Source organism: Galeopterus variegatus, unplaced genomic scaffold, assembly GCF_000696425.1.
Source record: "Galeopterus variegatus unplaced genomic scaffold, G_variegatus-3.0.2 Scaffold294, whole genome shotgun sequence".
NCBI classification, from domain to species: domain Eukaryota; kingdom Metazoa; phylum Chordata; class Mammalia; order Dermoptera; family Cynocephalidae; genus Galeopterus; species Galeopterus variegatus.
In genome coordinates this window covers 332,125-348,190 of record NW_007726405.1, presented here as the reverse complement: position 1 = coordinate 348,190, position 16,066 = coordinate 332,125, and the positions used below count along the sequence as shown (strand labels likewise).

General features: G+C 41.4%; 1 protein-coding gene across 2 annotated transcripts in view; it reads left to right on the top strand.

The window, feature by feature from the left end:
• The first annotated feature begins 1,225 nt into the window (after positions 1-1,225).
• Positions 1,226-16,066, top strand: part of IFNAR1 (interferon (alpha, beta and omega) receptor 1) — a 31,824-nt gene continuing 16,983 nt past the window's right edge. Inside the window, exons 1-2 of one of the 2 annotated variants that reach the window (XM_008567120.1) lie at positions 1,226-1,412; positions 12,393-12,516. In XM_008567120.1, the coding sequence (XP_008565342.1) occupies positions 1,340-1,412; positions 12,393-12,516 (197 nt within the window). In that variant the 5' untranslated portion in view covers positions 1,226-1,339. The remainder of the gene's footprint in view (positions 1,413-12,392; positions 12,517-16,066) is intronic. The other variant, XM_008567121.1, reaches the window with a different exon arrangement.

Below are 16,066 nucleotides of genomic sequence, written 5' to 3'. Positions count from 1 at the left end.
AAAGATGACCGGTAAGGGGATCGCAACCCTCGGCTCGGTGTCGTCCGCACCACGCTCAGCCAGTGAGCGCACCGACCATCCGAACCCGCAGCCTCGGCACCACCAGCGCCACACTCTCCCGAGTGAGCCACGGGACCGGCCGTAGAAGCTGCTTTTGAGGTTCTTAATAGCAAAGACAAAAAGTTACATGCTACTTGTGCTTCTTGCACAACATGATGATAAAGTAAAATATATTCCTTAGTCAGCAATGCTATTGTCAGATGTATAGAAAATATGTCCGAAGATTTTAAGAAACAAGAGTTAAATTTAACAGTGTGGGTATTTTGCCATATAATTATATGGCAACGTGCCATAAAGTACACGTTTCTAAAGTGCAAGTACGCCACAAAAGCAAGCAAGAGAAACAGAGAGAGAGAGATGACAGTCGAGCGCTTGCGTATCTTGGAGGGATGTTCTTGAAGGCCTTGAATAACAGCCTTGAGAAGGGTCTCATATCCTGATTTCCAATTATTAGAAAATTAACAGCTGTGCATATTCAATCGCGTTGTTCTTTACATTCATTTTAACATGTAAATGATAATAATAGTTTAGTTGTTATAAATATTTGATAGCTTATTTCATCTCTCATCCTTTAAATTTCATTTTGCCTATTTTCATAATGTACATAATCTATTATTAAGGTATTTAAGGAAACAGCCATTTGAATGGTGGGCTCAATTGTTTTCTGATAAGGTCGGTGATCATAAAAGCTCAGAGACCGCTGTTCTGCAGACCACCTCAAGCCTAGAGGCTGTCACGGTTCTCTCCAAGGGGCCCGCGCGCTCCTCGGCCAGGTCTCCCCGAAAACGAGCGCTCGACGTCTCTTTGCTCTCCTCTGGAGCTCCCATCCTTCGCTCACAGCGCTCTGCACACACGAAACGGCCTGGTTCGCTCAGCGGCTTCCTCATTCAGCGGCTGGGGACTCCCAAGGCCGCTTGCCAAGGCCCCTAGATCAGTGACTGTGGGAGGGAAGGGCAGGACAGGAAGCGCGCGACACGCGCCCGCCCCCCGGCGGCCAAGAGCGGCGGAGGAACTCCAGCACTGCGACGTCTGCGCAGGCGCAGTAGCAACGCGCCGCGTTGCGGGGAGGCCTCGGGTTGGGCGCGATCTTCTGGGAACGAGAGGGTGGGCCGCGACTGCGCAATCACTTGCCGGAAAGCGAGCTCGCGAGGAGGCGGCGGGGCGGCCTGCAGCTTTCCAAGGCCCGCGCGCGTGCGCGGGAGGGACGGCTCCAGCGTGGAGGTTTCCCGTTCAAGGCGACTGAAGATGTGACTGACGGGCCGGCGGCGGCCAGCGAACGATGCTGGCCCTTCTAGGCGCGACGACCCTGGTGCTGGTCGCCGGGGCGCCGTGGGTGCTGCCCGCAGCCGCAGGTGAGAGGCGGGGGGGCGGGACGCGAGGCTGGGCTGCGGCGGCGGCAATGGAAGCCCCGGCGGCGATGGAAGCCCCGGCTGCTGGGAGGTGGTGAGGGGCGACAGACGCCCTCTCTGGGGAGCCTCTGCGTCGGTGCGCGGTGGTTTAGGGTCCGTAGCCTCAGCGCTCAGATCAAAGCTGACTTGGGCTGGAAAATCGAACAGGACAAAGTGGTGTTCAGAACCCTTCCACGCCGCTTGCTTGGAGCCGGCGTCCCCGTCCCCGGGCTGGCGGACCCTCCCGGCCGAGAATCTGTGGGCTCCCACCCCCGGGAAGCGGGCTGTGCGAGGGAGCCTTGAGTCGAGTTGGCTTCTTTCTGAAAAAACCGGCAGCTCGGCTGGCCCGATTGATCACAAACAAGGCAATTCCTGAAACGCATTTGCTGGATTTAGTAAACAGTTGCTCAGTCCCACGTGAGAGTGAGATGTATTGGAAGAATTCCTCCGCCCTCAGGGTTCGTACAGCCTATTAAAAATAATGATAGTAAATACAAAGGCAGGGAGACACCAGGCTAGTTTGCTGCGATTATTAATACTTAGCCTGGGTGCATCAGGGGAATGGCAAGTATTATAAGGTTGATGAAAGAGTGATAGGTAGTTCTGTAGTGAGGAGGGGTACCCAAAGAGAAAAAGTGCTTTGCATCCCAGAACAGAAATCCAGGAGGTCTGTGAGGCTGCTAGTGGGTTTAAAATACTTAACTATTTGCTTAGAAAGACATATAACTATGTGGTATGTGCTGCATGATATCCTATTTCTCAAACTCTACAAATAGGGTGCGAGGGTCCTGGTGCAACCCATAATAATTTATTTGATGTCTTTTGTCCATAAGAAATTTGCATTAAACTCATGTTTGCTTTAATGTAAAAAGAATTTCTCTAGAATTTTTATGTAGAATTGACATTCCAGGAGGATGTGCATGAAGAAATTAATTTTAAACTTGGCTACAGGAGAGCTGCTAAAATATAATTTTTAGGCAATTGGCCTTTATTGAGCTCTTAACTATGTGTCAAGCACTAATCTGTTTTAAAGGTATAAATTCATTTAACTTTTAGAACCACGAAAGATACTATTATCCTCATTTTATATATGAGGAAACTGAGGCAGTGCAATACTAAGTAACTTGCCTAAAGCCATACAGCCAGCCATAAAGCTTGAGTGGTATATTAAATCCTAAGAGACTGGCCTGATAGCCCTGGTGCTTAACCAGCCTAAACTGTTTTACTAAAGGCCAAACAATTTAAATTCTTGATTATTCACCTACATGTTAGGTGCCTAACTATCAGTATCTTTCAATTAACTAATGTGCTTTTTCCCCAAATGGGTAATAATGTTCAAAACTAAATGAAATGTTAACACAAACTGGACATCATAAATGTTGCTCTTTCAAAAGTCATAAAAATAGTCATACTTTTAAACTAGTACATTTACTTCTGTGATCCTAGACTAAGAAAACTATCCAAAATATGGGAGGACATTTTTATTCATATTTGTATGGAAATGTGTGTTTGGATTTATGTCACATAAAAAGATAGTAAACTGTTCTGAAGATGACTGAAGATGAATGTGATATGTTGGAAGCAACCAGGAGGGAGGGAGGGAGGGAGGGGGAGAGAGAGAGAGAGAGAGAGAGACAGTTGGATTAAATGCCCATTTTTAATTTTGCAAGCTAAAAGGTGAAATTAACTTATTTTTAAAAGGGTATTGCTAATTTGAATAGAGCAAAATCTGTTAAAATGAAAATCCTGCTTGGTAACTTTATTTCCAGTCTCCCAAATGCCAGGATTCTTCTAACTCCAGAATCTCCTTTCTTTAGCGATAGAGGAAATTTTTTTTTCTCTGAGGAAATCCTAGCTCTGCCCGCATCACATTTCCTCTTCTTGTTTCAAGACCTGGAATTACTAGAATTGGAATATCCTGGACAGGATATTATAAATACTTTAAATGTTAATTGGATCTTTTGTTAGCCCCTGTGTGTTAGTCCATTTTCTGTTGCTACAACAGAACACCTGAGACTGGGTAATTTATAAAGAAAAGAGATTTATTTGGCTTATGATTCTGGGACAGTGCATCTGGCATGGGCCTCAGGCTGCTTCTACTCATGGCAGAAAGTATCAGGCAACCAGAGGGTACAAGCAGATCACATGGCAAGAGGAAGCAAGAGAGAGAGAGAGGGAGGTGCCAGGATCTTTTAAACAACCAACTCTGTGGGAACTAATAGAGCAAGATCTCACTGAGGCCCCCTCCCCCAGGGAGAGCATTAATCCATTCATGAAGGATCTACCCCCATGACTCAAACAGCTCCCAACACTGCCACATTGGGAATCAGAGTTCCACATGAGTTTTGGAGGGGACAGCACATCCAAACTCTGGCTTCTGATCACAGAAGTGCTAACAACAAAGAGGTGGGTGGCCATTGTTATACCTTCCCCCATTGTTGCATACTCTCCCCCTCAAGTGATTTCCAGGGGATTTAAGGGCCAGCACCCTCTCTTTTGCCCACCCCACCCTCCTGCTGTCTTTTTTTTCCCCCCACTTTTGGGAGTTAGACATTAAAGACTAGGACATCACAAAACACTTGCATGTATGGAGAAAATTAGATAGCAACTGTGCATACCCAGGGAAAGGCTCAGAAAAGACCTTAAGTTTGCACCTCAGGTTAATCTTTGGCACAGAGACAGCCTGCAACAATAAAAAGACTTCTGATCACAGAAGTGCTAACAACAAAGAGGTGGGTGGCCATTGTTATACCTTCCCCCATTGTTGCAAACTCTCCCCCTCAAGTGATTTCCAGGGGATTTAAGGGCCAGCACCCTCTCTTTTGCCCACCCCACCCTCCTGCTGTATTTTTTTTCCCCCCACTTTTGGGAGTTAGACATTAAAGACTAGGACATCACAAAACACTTGCATGTATGGAGAAAATTAGATAGCAACTGTGCATACCCAGGGAAAGGCTCAGAAAAGACCTTAAGTTTGCACCTCAGGTTAATCTTTGGCACAGAGACAGCCTGCAACAATAAAAAGAGCCCCAAAACAATAAATAAAAACAATAACAACAAAACAGCAAACCCTAGAAAGGGAGAGAATCTGATTTCCAGAGTTACCATGTTGTTAGATTTAAATGCCCAGTGTTCAGCAAAATATCACAGGGCATACAAAGAAATAGGAAAGTATGACCCATTGAAAGGAAAAAAAGCAAATCAACAGAAACTGTCCCTGAAAAAGAGAGCTGACACACTAGGCAAGGACTTTAAAACAGCTGTTTTAAATATGCCCAAAGAACTAAAGGAAGATGGGGGAAAAGTCAAGAAAATGATAAATGAACAAGATAGAACTGTCAATAAAGAGATAAAAAACCTAAAAAGAAACCAAAAAAAAAAAATTCAGGAGCTGAAAAATACAATAACAAATGAAAAATTCACTAGTGGAATTCAAAGATAGATTTGAGCAGACAGAAGTGTTGGCTAATATACCCTCCACCAGAAAAGTAAAATGGCGTTAAAGACTGAGATACATAAAAGGGCATCTGAGAAAGTTTCCTGGAAAGCCCCACCCAGAAAAATCCTCTAGCTGCGATGTCACCTTGGGCAATTTTGCCTGCCTATGAGAAAGTCCCAGCTCAGCTTAAACCCCACTCGCTTCCCTCCCCTTCCTTCTTAGCCAATAGGAACAGTCCAGCTCAGCCTGACTGGATATAAAAGGCCCACTCCGACTCTCCCTGCTGCTGCTCCCAATTTCGAGAGGGCAGGCCCACTTGTTCATTTTGCCTGCCTAATACACTTTTGTTGAGTCCCTGTCTCCTGGTGTGTCTTATTTTGCGCTCGGGCTGGGGTTTTTCCTTTCAAGAAGAAAGAATCAGTAAATTTGAAGATGGGAGGATAGAATTATCAAATCTGAGGAACAGACAGAAAGAAGTTTGAAGAAAAGTGAACAGAGCCTAAAGGACCTGTGGGACACCATTGAGCGGACGAACATTCGCATTTTGGGAGTCTCAAAAAGAGAAGAGAGAGAAAGGGGCAAAGAGAAAATTTAAAGAAATAATGGTTGAAAACTCCCCCAAATTTAATAAAATACGTGACTGTAAACATACAAGAAGCTCAGTGAACTCCAAGTAAAATGGACTCAGAAGCGTAGATGAACACAATATACTCTAAAGAGGAAAGAACGCCAAGAGAGGAATGAACACCAAGATGCATTGTAATCAAACTTTCAAAAGACAGAGGGGAGTGACTCATCACATACAAGGGATCCTTAGTAAGATTATCAACAGATATCTGAAACTTTGGAGGTCAAAAGTCAATGGTTCAATATATTCAAAGTGCTAAAAGAAGAAAACTGTCAACCAAGAATCCTGTATCAAGCAAAACTGTCCTCCAAAAGTGAGGGAGAAATAAAGATGCTTTCAAATAAACAAAAGCTGAGGAAGTTTTTTTTACCTTTACACCTACCGTGCAAGAAATGCTAAAGGAAATCCTGAAAGGTAAAATGAAAGAACATTAGACGGTAACTCAAAGCCATATGAAGAAATAAAGATCTCAGTAAAGGTAAGTACGTGGGCAGTTATAAAACTGTTATTGGGGCCGGCCCGGTGGCGCGGCGGCGCTCCCGCCGAGGGTTTGGATCCCATATAGAGACCGGTCCACTCACTGGTTGAGCGCGGTGCGGGCATGACACCGAGGGTTGCGATCCCGTTGCCGGTCGCGACACCGAGGGTTGCGATCCCGTTACCGGTCACGAAAAAAGACAAAAAGGAAAAAAATAAAACTTATTGTAACAAGTTTGTAACTCTACTTTTGGTTTCTATATGACTTAAGAGAATAATACATTAAAAAAATAATTATTAGTCTAAAAGCTAGTATTACTGTAACATTGGTTTGTAACTCCACATTTTGTTTTCTGCATACTTTAAGAGACTATTGTAACAAGTTTGTAACTCTACTTTTGGTTTCTATATGACTTAAGAGAATAATACATTAAAAAAATAATTATTAGTCTAAAAGGTAGTATTACTGTAACATTGGTTTGTAACTCCACATTTTGTTTTCTGCATACTTTAAGAGACTATGCATTTAATTATATTTTGGGTCATAAACTTGTGATTTTGTGGCATCAACAACTATGAAATAAGTAGGGACAGAGCTGTAAAGGAGCATAGTTTTTGAATGTTATTGAAGTTAAGCTGGTATAAATTCAAATTAGAGTATTATAACTTCAGGATGTTAAATGTAATTCCCATTGTAACTACAAGGAAAATAGTTATCGAATATACACTAGCAAATGAGAAAGAAATTCAAACATTTCACTACAGAAAAAATCAGCTAAACACAAAAGAAGATAGTAATGCAGGAAATGAATGACAAAAAAAGCTGAGGTATATAGAAAACACATAGTAAAATTATAGAAGTAAGTCCCTCTTTATCATTAATTACATTAAAAGGAGTAAAGTAAAAGGCAGATTGGCAAAATGGATGAAAACACATGATCCAACTATATTCCATCTAGAAGGAATTCACTTTAAATCAAAAGACAAACAGATTGGAAGTGAAAGGATTGGAAAAAGATATTCTATGCAAAATAAACTTTAAATCAAAAAAGGTTACAAGAGACACAGAAGAACATTATGTATTAGTAAGAGGTTCACAAACATTTATGAACCTAATGATAAACCAATCAAAATATATGAAGCAGCGCTGGCTGGTTAGCTCACCTATTTAGAGCATGGTGCTTTTAACACCAAGGTCAAAGGTTCAGATCCCCTTACCAGACAGCCACCCACCAAAAAAATACCAAAAAACAAAACACAGAATATATGAAGCAAAAACTAACAGAATTGAAGAGACAAATAGTTCTATAATAGTGGTTGCAGACTTCAATACCCCCCTCTGAAAAATGGATAGAACAGCTAAACAGAAGATAAGTAAGGAAATGGAGGACACTATAAACAAAGTAAAAAGGCAACCAATAAAATGGGAGAAAATATTTGGAAATCATGTATCTGATAAATGATTAATATCCAGAATATATAGGGAATTCTTAAAACCCAAACCCAACATTTTCACTTGAACATATGCATGTTTTAGGAAAAAAGTTTTGAAAATCTAGAATTTCCATTTAAAATAAGAATAAAATAACTTTGTCCTTTAGACATGTGCATTACTTTTTAAATGAAAACTATTCTTAAATCAAAACTCAGTGTTTATTTTTCCTAAGTTTCCTTATTTCTAAAAATATAAACCCTCAAATCTAAATAATGATACATTATAAGGAAACATTTAAATATTAATTAGATTAATAATCTAATTTAAAAATCTGGTAAAAAACAACAGCAGCAAAACCTGATTCAAAAATGGGCAAAGAACTTGAATAGATGTTTCTCCAAAGATATACAAATGGCCGATAAGCACATGAACAGGTGTTTAACATCACTGATCATTAGAGAAATGCAAATTGAAACTACAATGACATACTGTCTCACATGCACTAGGATGGCTGCTCTCAGGAAAACAAAGTAACAAGTGTTGATGAGGATGTGGAGAAATTGAAACCCTTTTGCACTGCTGGTGGAAATGTAAAATGGTAAAGCTACTGTGGAAAACAGTATGGCAGTTCCTCAAAAAATTGAACAGAATTACCATCTGATCCAGCAATTCTATGTCTGGGTGTATATATCCAAAATAATTGAAAACAGGATCTTGAAAAGATAATTGTACATTTATGTTCATAGCAGCATTATTAACAATAGCTAAAATCTGGGAGCAACTCAGGTGTCCCTGGACAAATGAATGGATAAGCAAAATTTGCTATATACCTACAATGGAATACTATTCAGCCTTAAAAAGGAAGGAAATTCTGACATTTGCTACAAGACAGATGAACCTTGAGAAAATTATGCTAAGTGAAATTAAGCAATCCACAAAAGACAAATACTGTATGATTACACTTATATGAGGTAGTTAATATAGCCAAAATCATAGAGACAGAGGTAGAGTGGTAGTTGCCTAGGGATAGTGGGAGGGAGGAATGGGAAGTGTTGGGCTGGATCTTGGACCCTTCTACCCTGTCCTGTGCAGGTCCTGAGCCAGGTAAATGAGTGAAAAACTGAGCAGCTGCTGGCAAAGTGGACACGCTTTTTCTTAGACGTGAGCTCCTCCGGCCAGCAGTTCAGAGCTGCTGCCTTCCATACCAAAGAGCACACACAAGGCAACAACGAGCCAAAGGGTACAGGGGAGTGCATGCACACTAACACTACTCTTACATGACTTGTTTACAATGGATGTGCTGAATCATACCCAGCCAGACATGAGGCAAGAGGGCCTGACCAAACTAACTCCACTTTCCTCACAGGAAGTTATTGTTTAATGGGTACAGAGTTTCAGTTTTACAAGATGAAGAGAGAGAGATCAATGGTGGTGACGGTTGTACAGCATTATTAAAATATTTAATACCAATGAACGGTGCGCTTAAAAATGGTTAAGATAGTAAATTGTATGTTTTTTTGTTTGTTTGTTTGTTTTTAAAAGATGACCGGTAAGGGGATCTTAACCCTTGACTTGGTGTTGTCAGCACCACACTCAGCCAGTGAGCTGACTGGCCATCCCTATACAGGATCCGAACCCATGGCCTTGGTGTTATCAGCACCGCACTCTACCGAGTGAGCCACGGGCCGGCCCGGTAAATTGTATGTTATGTGCATTTTACCACTAATTAAAATGAGAAAAATACATCTTGTACTCAACAAGTATTTGAGAGCTGAACACAGCCACTTAGATGTGAAATTGAGTTGTGTGGATTAAATGATACAGAGTTAAAGAGAAGAGCAAGATCAACATGAGCTGGAGTATTCAGGGAAGTTTTTCTATAAGGGGTCAAATGTGAGGTGGATTTTGGATGATTTGGGTGGTCAGAGAGGAAGAGAAGTGCATTGCAGATTGGAGAGGGCAGAGAAGAAAAATGAGAAGGGAGGTAACCCCATTGGTAGATTTGTGTATGGAGTACTAAGAAATAAGGTAGGTCCGTAGATGGAAGTTCTTAAAAATAAACAGAAGGGTTCAGACTTGATAATGTTCAGCAGTCAAGACCTTTGTAGGTTTCTGAAGGACTTGGCTGACACAAATATTCATACTTCTATCTCTCAATTTTGTTATGTGAGCATTCTGTTCCTGTAAACAGCTGCCACCTTTGAAATCACATCAGTTCTCTATCAGATTGTCCCCAACTTGTGATAACTCAATTTATGATTTTTCAACTTTATGATGGGCTTATTGGGATATTAAATACATTTTCACATATGATATTTCTGACTTACAGTGGGTTTATCAGGACATAACCCCATCATAAGTCAGGGAGCATCTATATCTATTTCTGAATATAGAATGTGAAACCAAATTGAAGCTGTCAAACAGTTTGAACCTTGTATTCTTTACATCAGTTTCACTTTTAAGACCTAAGAAAAATTCTGTTTTATACAGAGATGGTTTGTCTTTCAATTGAAAGACTCATATAGGTGGGGAAAAAAAATCACCAGTTTTTCCAACTGTCTCAGATGCAGAGATACAATTAACAGCCTCCCTGTGCTGAAGGCAATCATTAGGATTTTTAGATTTTTTAAAATACAAGTGTACTTCAAAAAGTTTGTGGAAGAATGGAATTAAAAGATAAAAATAAAAAATATGAACTTTATTTCTCAACATAAGTTCCATCAAATTTAAGACACTTTTGTAAGCAATGATACCATTTAGTCCATCCCTAAAGAATTGAGGATCTTGGGAATTTAACTATGTCAATTCAGTCTTTTTTACATTATTAACTGAAGAAAAGTAGGTGCTGTTTAAAGACTTTTTTAAGATTAGGAAACAAAATGAAGTCAGAAGGAGCCATATCAGGACTGTAAGGTGGGTGCCTAAGGATTTCCCCTAGAAACTGTTGCAAAATTGCCCTTTTTGATGAGGGAAATGAGCAAGAGCTTTGTCATGGTGGAGAAGGACTTTGGTGAAGCTTTCTTAGGTGTTTTTCTGCTAAAGCTTTGGCTAACTTCCTTAAAACGCGCTCATAGTAAGCAGATGTTATCATTCTTTGGCCTTCCAGAAAGTCAACAAGCAAAATGAATTGAGCTTCCCCCAAAAAACTGTTACCGTGACCTTTGCTCTGTCTGCTTTTGCTTCGACTGGACCACTTCCACCTCTTGGTAGCCATTGATTTCATTGTGCTTTGTCTTCAGGATCATTAATAGAAGTTTAATTGTGACCCTCAAGTTTTATGTATTAGAAGCTTGATTCCTACTGTGACTGTTGGGAGGATGAGAAATCCTGTAATGCTAATTGAAAAGTGGGGCCTTGAAGAGGTGATTGGATTGTGAGGATTGTGCATACTGAATGGTGGTCATGGATGTGGTTCTGATGGCTTTAAAAGGAGCCCAGTGAGAAGGTTAGTGCTCTCCCTGCTCTGCCATTCTTGCCATGTGACACCCTGCATTCCTGTAGAGTCACACCCCCAGATGTGTTCTCTGGACTTTGGACTTCCCAGCCTCTGAAACTGTACGCAATAAATTTCATTTCTTACTGTTGGGAAAATATAAGGAAAATGGTCAGAGCTCTTTGGATGTTTGGAGTCTTGCCGAGCATCTGAGGTGGGTATGTGCGTGCGCATGGGTGTTCCTTGTCTGATGTGATTGTGCATGTGCACCCGGGTGTTTTTTTGGATTATGGACTTGAGTGTAAAGGACTACCGGCGCAGATGTGGGAAGCTTTGAGAGGATGATCCGGGAAGCCATATTAGGTCGACTGTTCCTAGTTCAGAATAAAGCCTATTATTTCTTCACCCATGGCTACAAGGACCTTTTCCTATTACCTAGCATGTAGACCTGAACGTGGAGGGTTCGTGACCCAGTCTGGACAATGGGCTCAAGGGGTCTGTGAGCCCTAGCACTAGCTTTACACTTACAAATCACGGTTTCTTAAAATTATGGAGTTTTGCAATCCATGCACAGTTTCAGGCATTTTTGTCACAAGCAACAGAAATGGACTAATACAATCATACTGGTAAAGCCATTTTTCATCTCCTGTTACAAAAATGCTTCAGGATCTTGATCCCCCTCATTTAAAATTTCCATGGAAAGCTCTGCTTTTGTCTTTAGCTGATCTGGGTACAACTGTTTTAGTAGCCATGAAGCAGAAAGTTTGCTAAACTTTATTTATTTCTTCTTCTTCTTGTTTCGTTTTGGTGGGGGTTGGCAGCTGGCTGGGTATGGGGATCCAAACCCTTAGCCTTCGTGTTATTGGCACCATGCTCTAAACAAGTGAGCTAACTGGCTAACCCTGCTCTACTTAAATTTTTCAGTCAGAATTGTGTAAGCTGAGCCAAATGAGATGTCTATGGCATTGGCTATTGTTTCTGCTGTTAATCAGTAGTCCTGTTAAATTAGAGCATGAACAAGATTAATTTTTTCTTGCAAATAGATGTGGATGGTCTGTCACTGTGAGCTTCACCTTCAACATCGTCTCATCCCTTCTTAAAATGAGTTATCCATTGTAAACTGCTGATTTCTGTTGGGCTTTGTCCCCATAAACTCTTTGTAAAACAGCCATGATTTCACAATACCAACACTATAAATTTGATGTTTGCTTTCATTTCAACAGAATTCGTGTTGCTCTGATAGGTGCTCTTTTCAAACTGATGTCTTATTTTTCTTAGTGCCTCAAACTAGATCCTGTTCAGACATGTATAACAAGTTAATATGAGTTTATTTTGGTGCAAAATAATTTTGCAATCCATGCATAGTTTTTTCATAATACCCATTTTCCATGAACTTTTTGAAGATCTCTTGTATACTTTGTTATATTTGAATGTATTATTTCTTTTAATCAGGGATGTGAGGGGAAAAATAACACTATAAAAAAATCTGTACAGTGTATTTATAACTGTCTTCTTTCTTGTTACCTATATAGGTGTAGAAAAACTAAAATCTCCTCAAAATGTAGAGGTCTACATCATGGATGACAACTTTATCCTGAAGTGGAACAGGAGCAATGAGTCTGTTGGGAATGTGACTTTTTCAGCAGAATATCAAATGTATGTTACTCTACTTAATTTGCCAGGATGGCCTGAATAATTTTTTTTTTATTAAATCATAATTGATTATACATATTTTGGGGGTTCAGCATTGACATGTGTTGATCAAATCAATATTACTAGCATATGTATTGTTACAAATCATACTTATTCTTTATGCCCCTTGTTCAAACTCTCCCTATCCCCCTCCCGCCCCCCCTTGATAATTCTAGATTTCTTCTCTCCTCTGAAAGAGTGATGGTTACTCTGTTGATTTGTTGCCTAGATGATCTGTCCAATGCTGAGAGGTATGTTCAGGTCCCCTAATATTATCATAGAGCAGATGCCTCTTTTGTCATTCTGGAATGGGCTTTGTGGAGAGAGACATCCTCTTCTTTTCTTTGGTCTCTGCTGGTGACTCTCCTTGTGTCAATGCACTGGAGTGGCTGGCAGAACACCTGCACGGTGGTTGTGGCATCTATCCACTTTCGTGGGCTGTGGTTATTATGGTGGCTGTAGTGGGCCACCCACATGGAGGTGATGTTTTTTGTCGTGCTCCTTACTTAGTTGGTGGTGGCAATGATGGTGTGCCTGGTTGTGGGCTGGGGGTCCAGTCCCTGGCTCCATTCCTCAGGACCCTGCATGGGCCCCATGGCACTGGCAGTGTGCCTGGTTGGGGGTGGGGGGTGGTCCCCGGTCAGGCCTCAGGACCCCAGGCAGGCCCCATGGTGCTGGCGGTGTGCCTAGTTGTCCCCCCTTTCTGGTCCTTCTAGGTGTTATAGGTGTTCTCTGGTGAAAAGAGACCTTAACTAGTTAATATAAAACTTTGTCACTGGTTGTGAGTACTCTATTTTTTCTTTCCGTTCTGTGTTGGATTATTTGCTGTTCCCACCACTTAAACTCTGTGCTGGAACTAATTTGTTGTCCTTTGCTTACTTCTAAAATGGGGGAACTTCCTGTGGGGACGAGTACTTGAGCTCTGTGGTTGAGCTAAATTGCTGCTTTGCTGTTGATTCCTTAGGTAAGGCTTTCTGTGCAGCTCAGGTTTTAATGGTTGACTTTATAGGACTTCCAAGTTTAGTGAAATCCAATGCACCTGGGTCGTGTAGAAACACTGGTTCGGGCCTGAGTCTTTTCATCAAACTGCACCCCATATATTCCTGACCAGTCTCCTCTGAATGGTCCTACACTGATTGGGGGGCAGATCAGCTGTTCTTACTGTGTCTCAGTGTTCTGGTGGGCCTGTCTCCCCCCACTGCCCATGCTGCAAACACTTCCCATGGGATGGTCTGTATGCCAGTCCCTTGCGATGACTCACCAGCCTCTGAGTGGCTCCTTTTTTTCAGTAGTTCCTCACTCCCATGTGGGTCCACAGAAGCCCTATTAGTGGTCTTGCTAGTCTGGAGGCCACCAAGGCCCTCTTCTCTCCTGCCACCTCCATGCAACTTCACCCGAAGGGCACTGCTGTGGCTTTTGCTGGCTCATGCTCTGTGCACTTAGCAGCTCCAGCCTGGAAGCAGCCGGGACTCAGAACAGTTGGAGAGGTTTTTTATTTCTCTCACAGGCTTCTCTGGCCTTCATGAAGGTCTTTCCTCCTCTTCCCCTGAGCTCTAGCCACCCCAGCTTGGCTGTCGTTGCTTTTTAATAGTTGTAAGTTAGTTGATTTGTGAGAGAGGGTGAAGCCAGGGATCGTCTGTTCCACCATCTTGACCAGAAGTCCTGAATAATTTTTACAATTTTAACACCATAATTCCTTTTCAGATTTGAGAAACATTTGGTTTTTCCATTTTTTAGAAATTTTATGTCTGTTTCACCTGATATTTGTAGCTTCATTTCTACAAAATAGATGCTTAGTCAAATTTATTTGGGCATTGAAACAGAAGAGATTTGGGGATGAGAGTGGTAGTCAGCTTCTCTAATCCACAGCTGTACCTTCTCTGTTCTGGATGTCCCAGCTTCATTAAATATAAATTGGGGGCCGGCCCGTGGCTCACTCGGGAGAGTGCGGTGCTGATAACACCAAGGCCCCGGGTTCGGATCCCATATAGGGATGACCGGTTTGCTCACTGGCTGAGCGTGGTGCTGACACCACCAAGTCAAGGGTTAAGATCCCCTTACCGGTCATCTTTCAAAAAAAAAAAAAAAGATAAATATAAATTGGGTGTGAACTGGAGCATATCTTGAGGATATGGGCAAGTACCCCAAAAGGCTTGTCCCAGGTCTTGGAATAGGCCACTAGGCTTCCTATGCTCAGGCTTTTCTGCTATCTCCATCATACACAATATTTTAATTTTAGATACAGCATGTATATGTCAATATATTTGACCTTGCATTTCCAAAGACTTGATGTTTCTAGAATTTCAGTGCTTCCTTGCTAGTACTGACTTTCTACTTAATAGTTGCCAAGAGTATAGGCACTCAGAGATTTGCAGAAGAAAGGACTGCAGAAGGGAACACAGCTCAGGAAGTACAGTACTTTGCCTCCTAGTCAGATATTGAAGCCCTGTCTGTTAACCATGTTCTCCTGTCCAAGAAAAAAGCAGGCAGAGAAGAAACAAGGTGTCAAGATCTCCAGAACCAGGATCCCACCACTTCAACCACAGTCAGGACACTATTGTCCTCTAATTGTTACTAAAACTGGGGTATTACTCACACAGCTTTAGTAATTGTGTGTGTGTACATATATATATGGCTTTTCTCAGAATTGATAATTTAAGAATTTTTATCTCTAGAGATTTTCTTTAAATTGAACTTTGAGTTTTATTACCAGTTTTGTTCTTTGCCTCAGTTTGGAAGTTTCTTATGAACAACTGTTTTAGATACAGCAGGGACTATTGAGACCCTTGTTTTTTGTTTGTTTTTTTTTTTTTTGACCGGTAAGGGGATCGCAACCCTCAGCAGCACGCTCAACGCACCAGCCATCCCTATATAGGATCCGAACCCGCGGCCTCAGTGCTACCAGCGCCGCACTCTCCCAAGTGAGCCATGGGTCCGGCCCTTGAGACCCTTATTTTAAAGGGGTTATCCTTATATAATGAAGAAAGAGCTACAGACCATGCTCTCATACTTTTGTTCCTTCACATGTTATTGCTTATATTAATTCTGCAGCCCATAATCATCTTTACTCTTCCATTCTGACTTTAGCATCAAATGCATTATTCATTGCTTTCTTACCTTATTTTGTTCTGCTAGCTCTATAAACAATTACCTTGTAAGAATATGTCAGACTACAAGTTTGGGAGACAATATAACACTAGCGTAGTGTAGTATGGATTTGAGCCAGGCTGCATTTAAATCCATCCTCTGCTGATTATTCTCTGTCTCAGTTTCTTTATCTGTTAAATGGAGATAATAACTAATACGACCATATATAATTTATCATCCAAACCATGATACTTTTGAAAGTGAAAAGAGGCACTTAATTTTAGATAAGCTGGAACAAGTTTAAAGCAGGACTGCCCCAAGTAAACTTGGATCGGACACCCCAATAATAAAGTATCTAACTCAGAAGGTTGTTCTGAGTTCGAATAATTATATTGAATAATTGTATATAAAGTATTGAATATTTAAT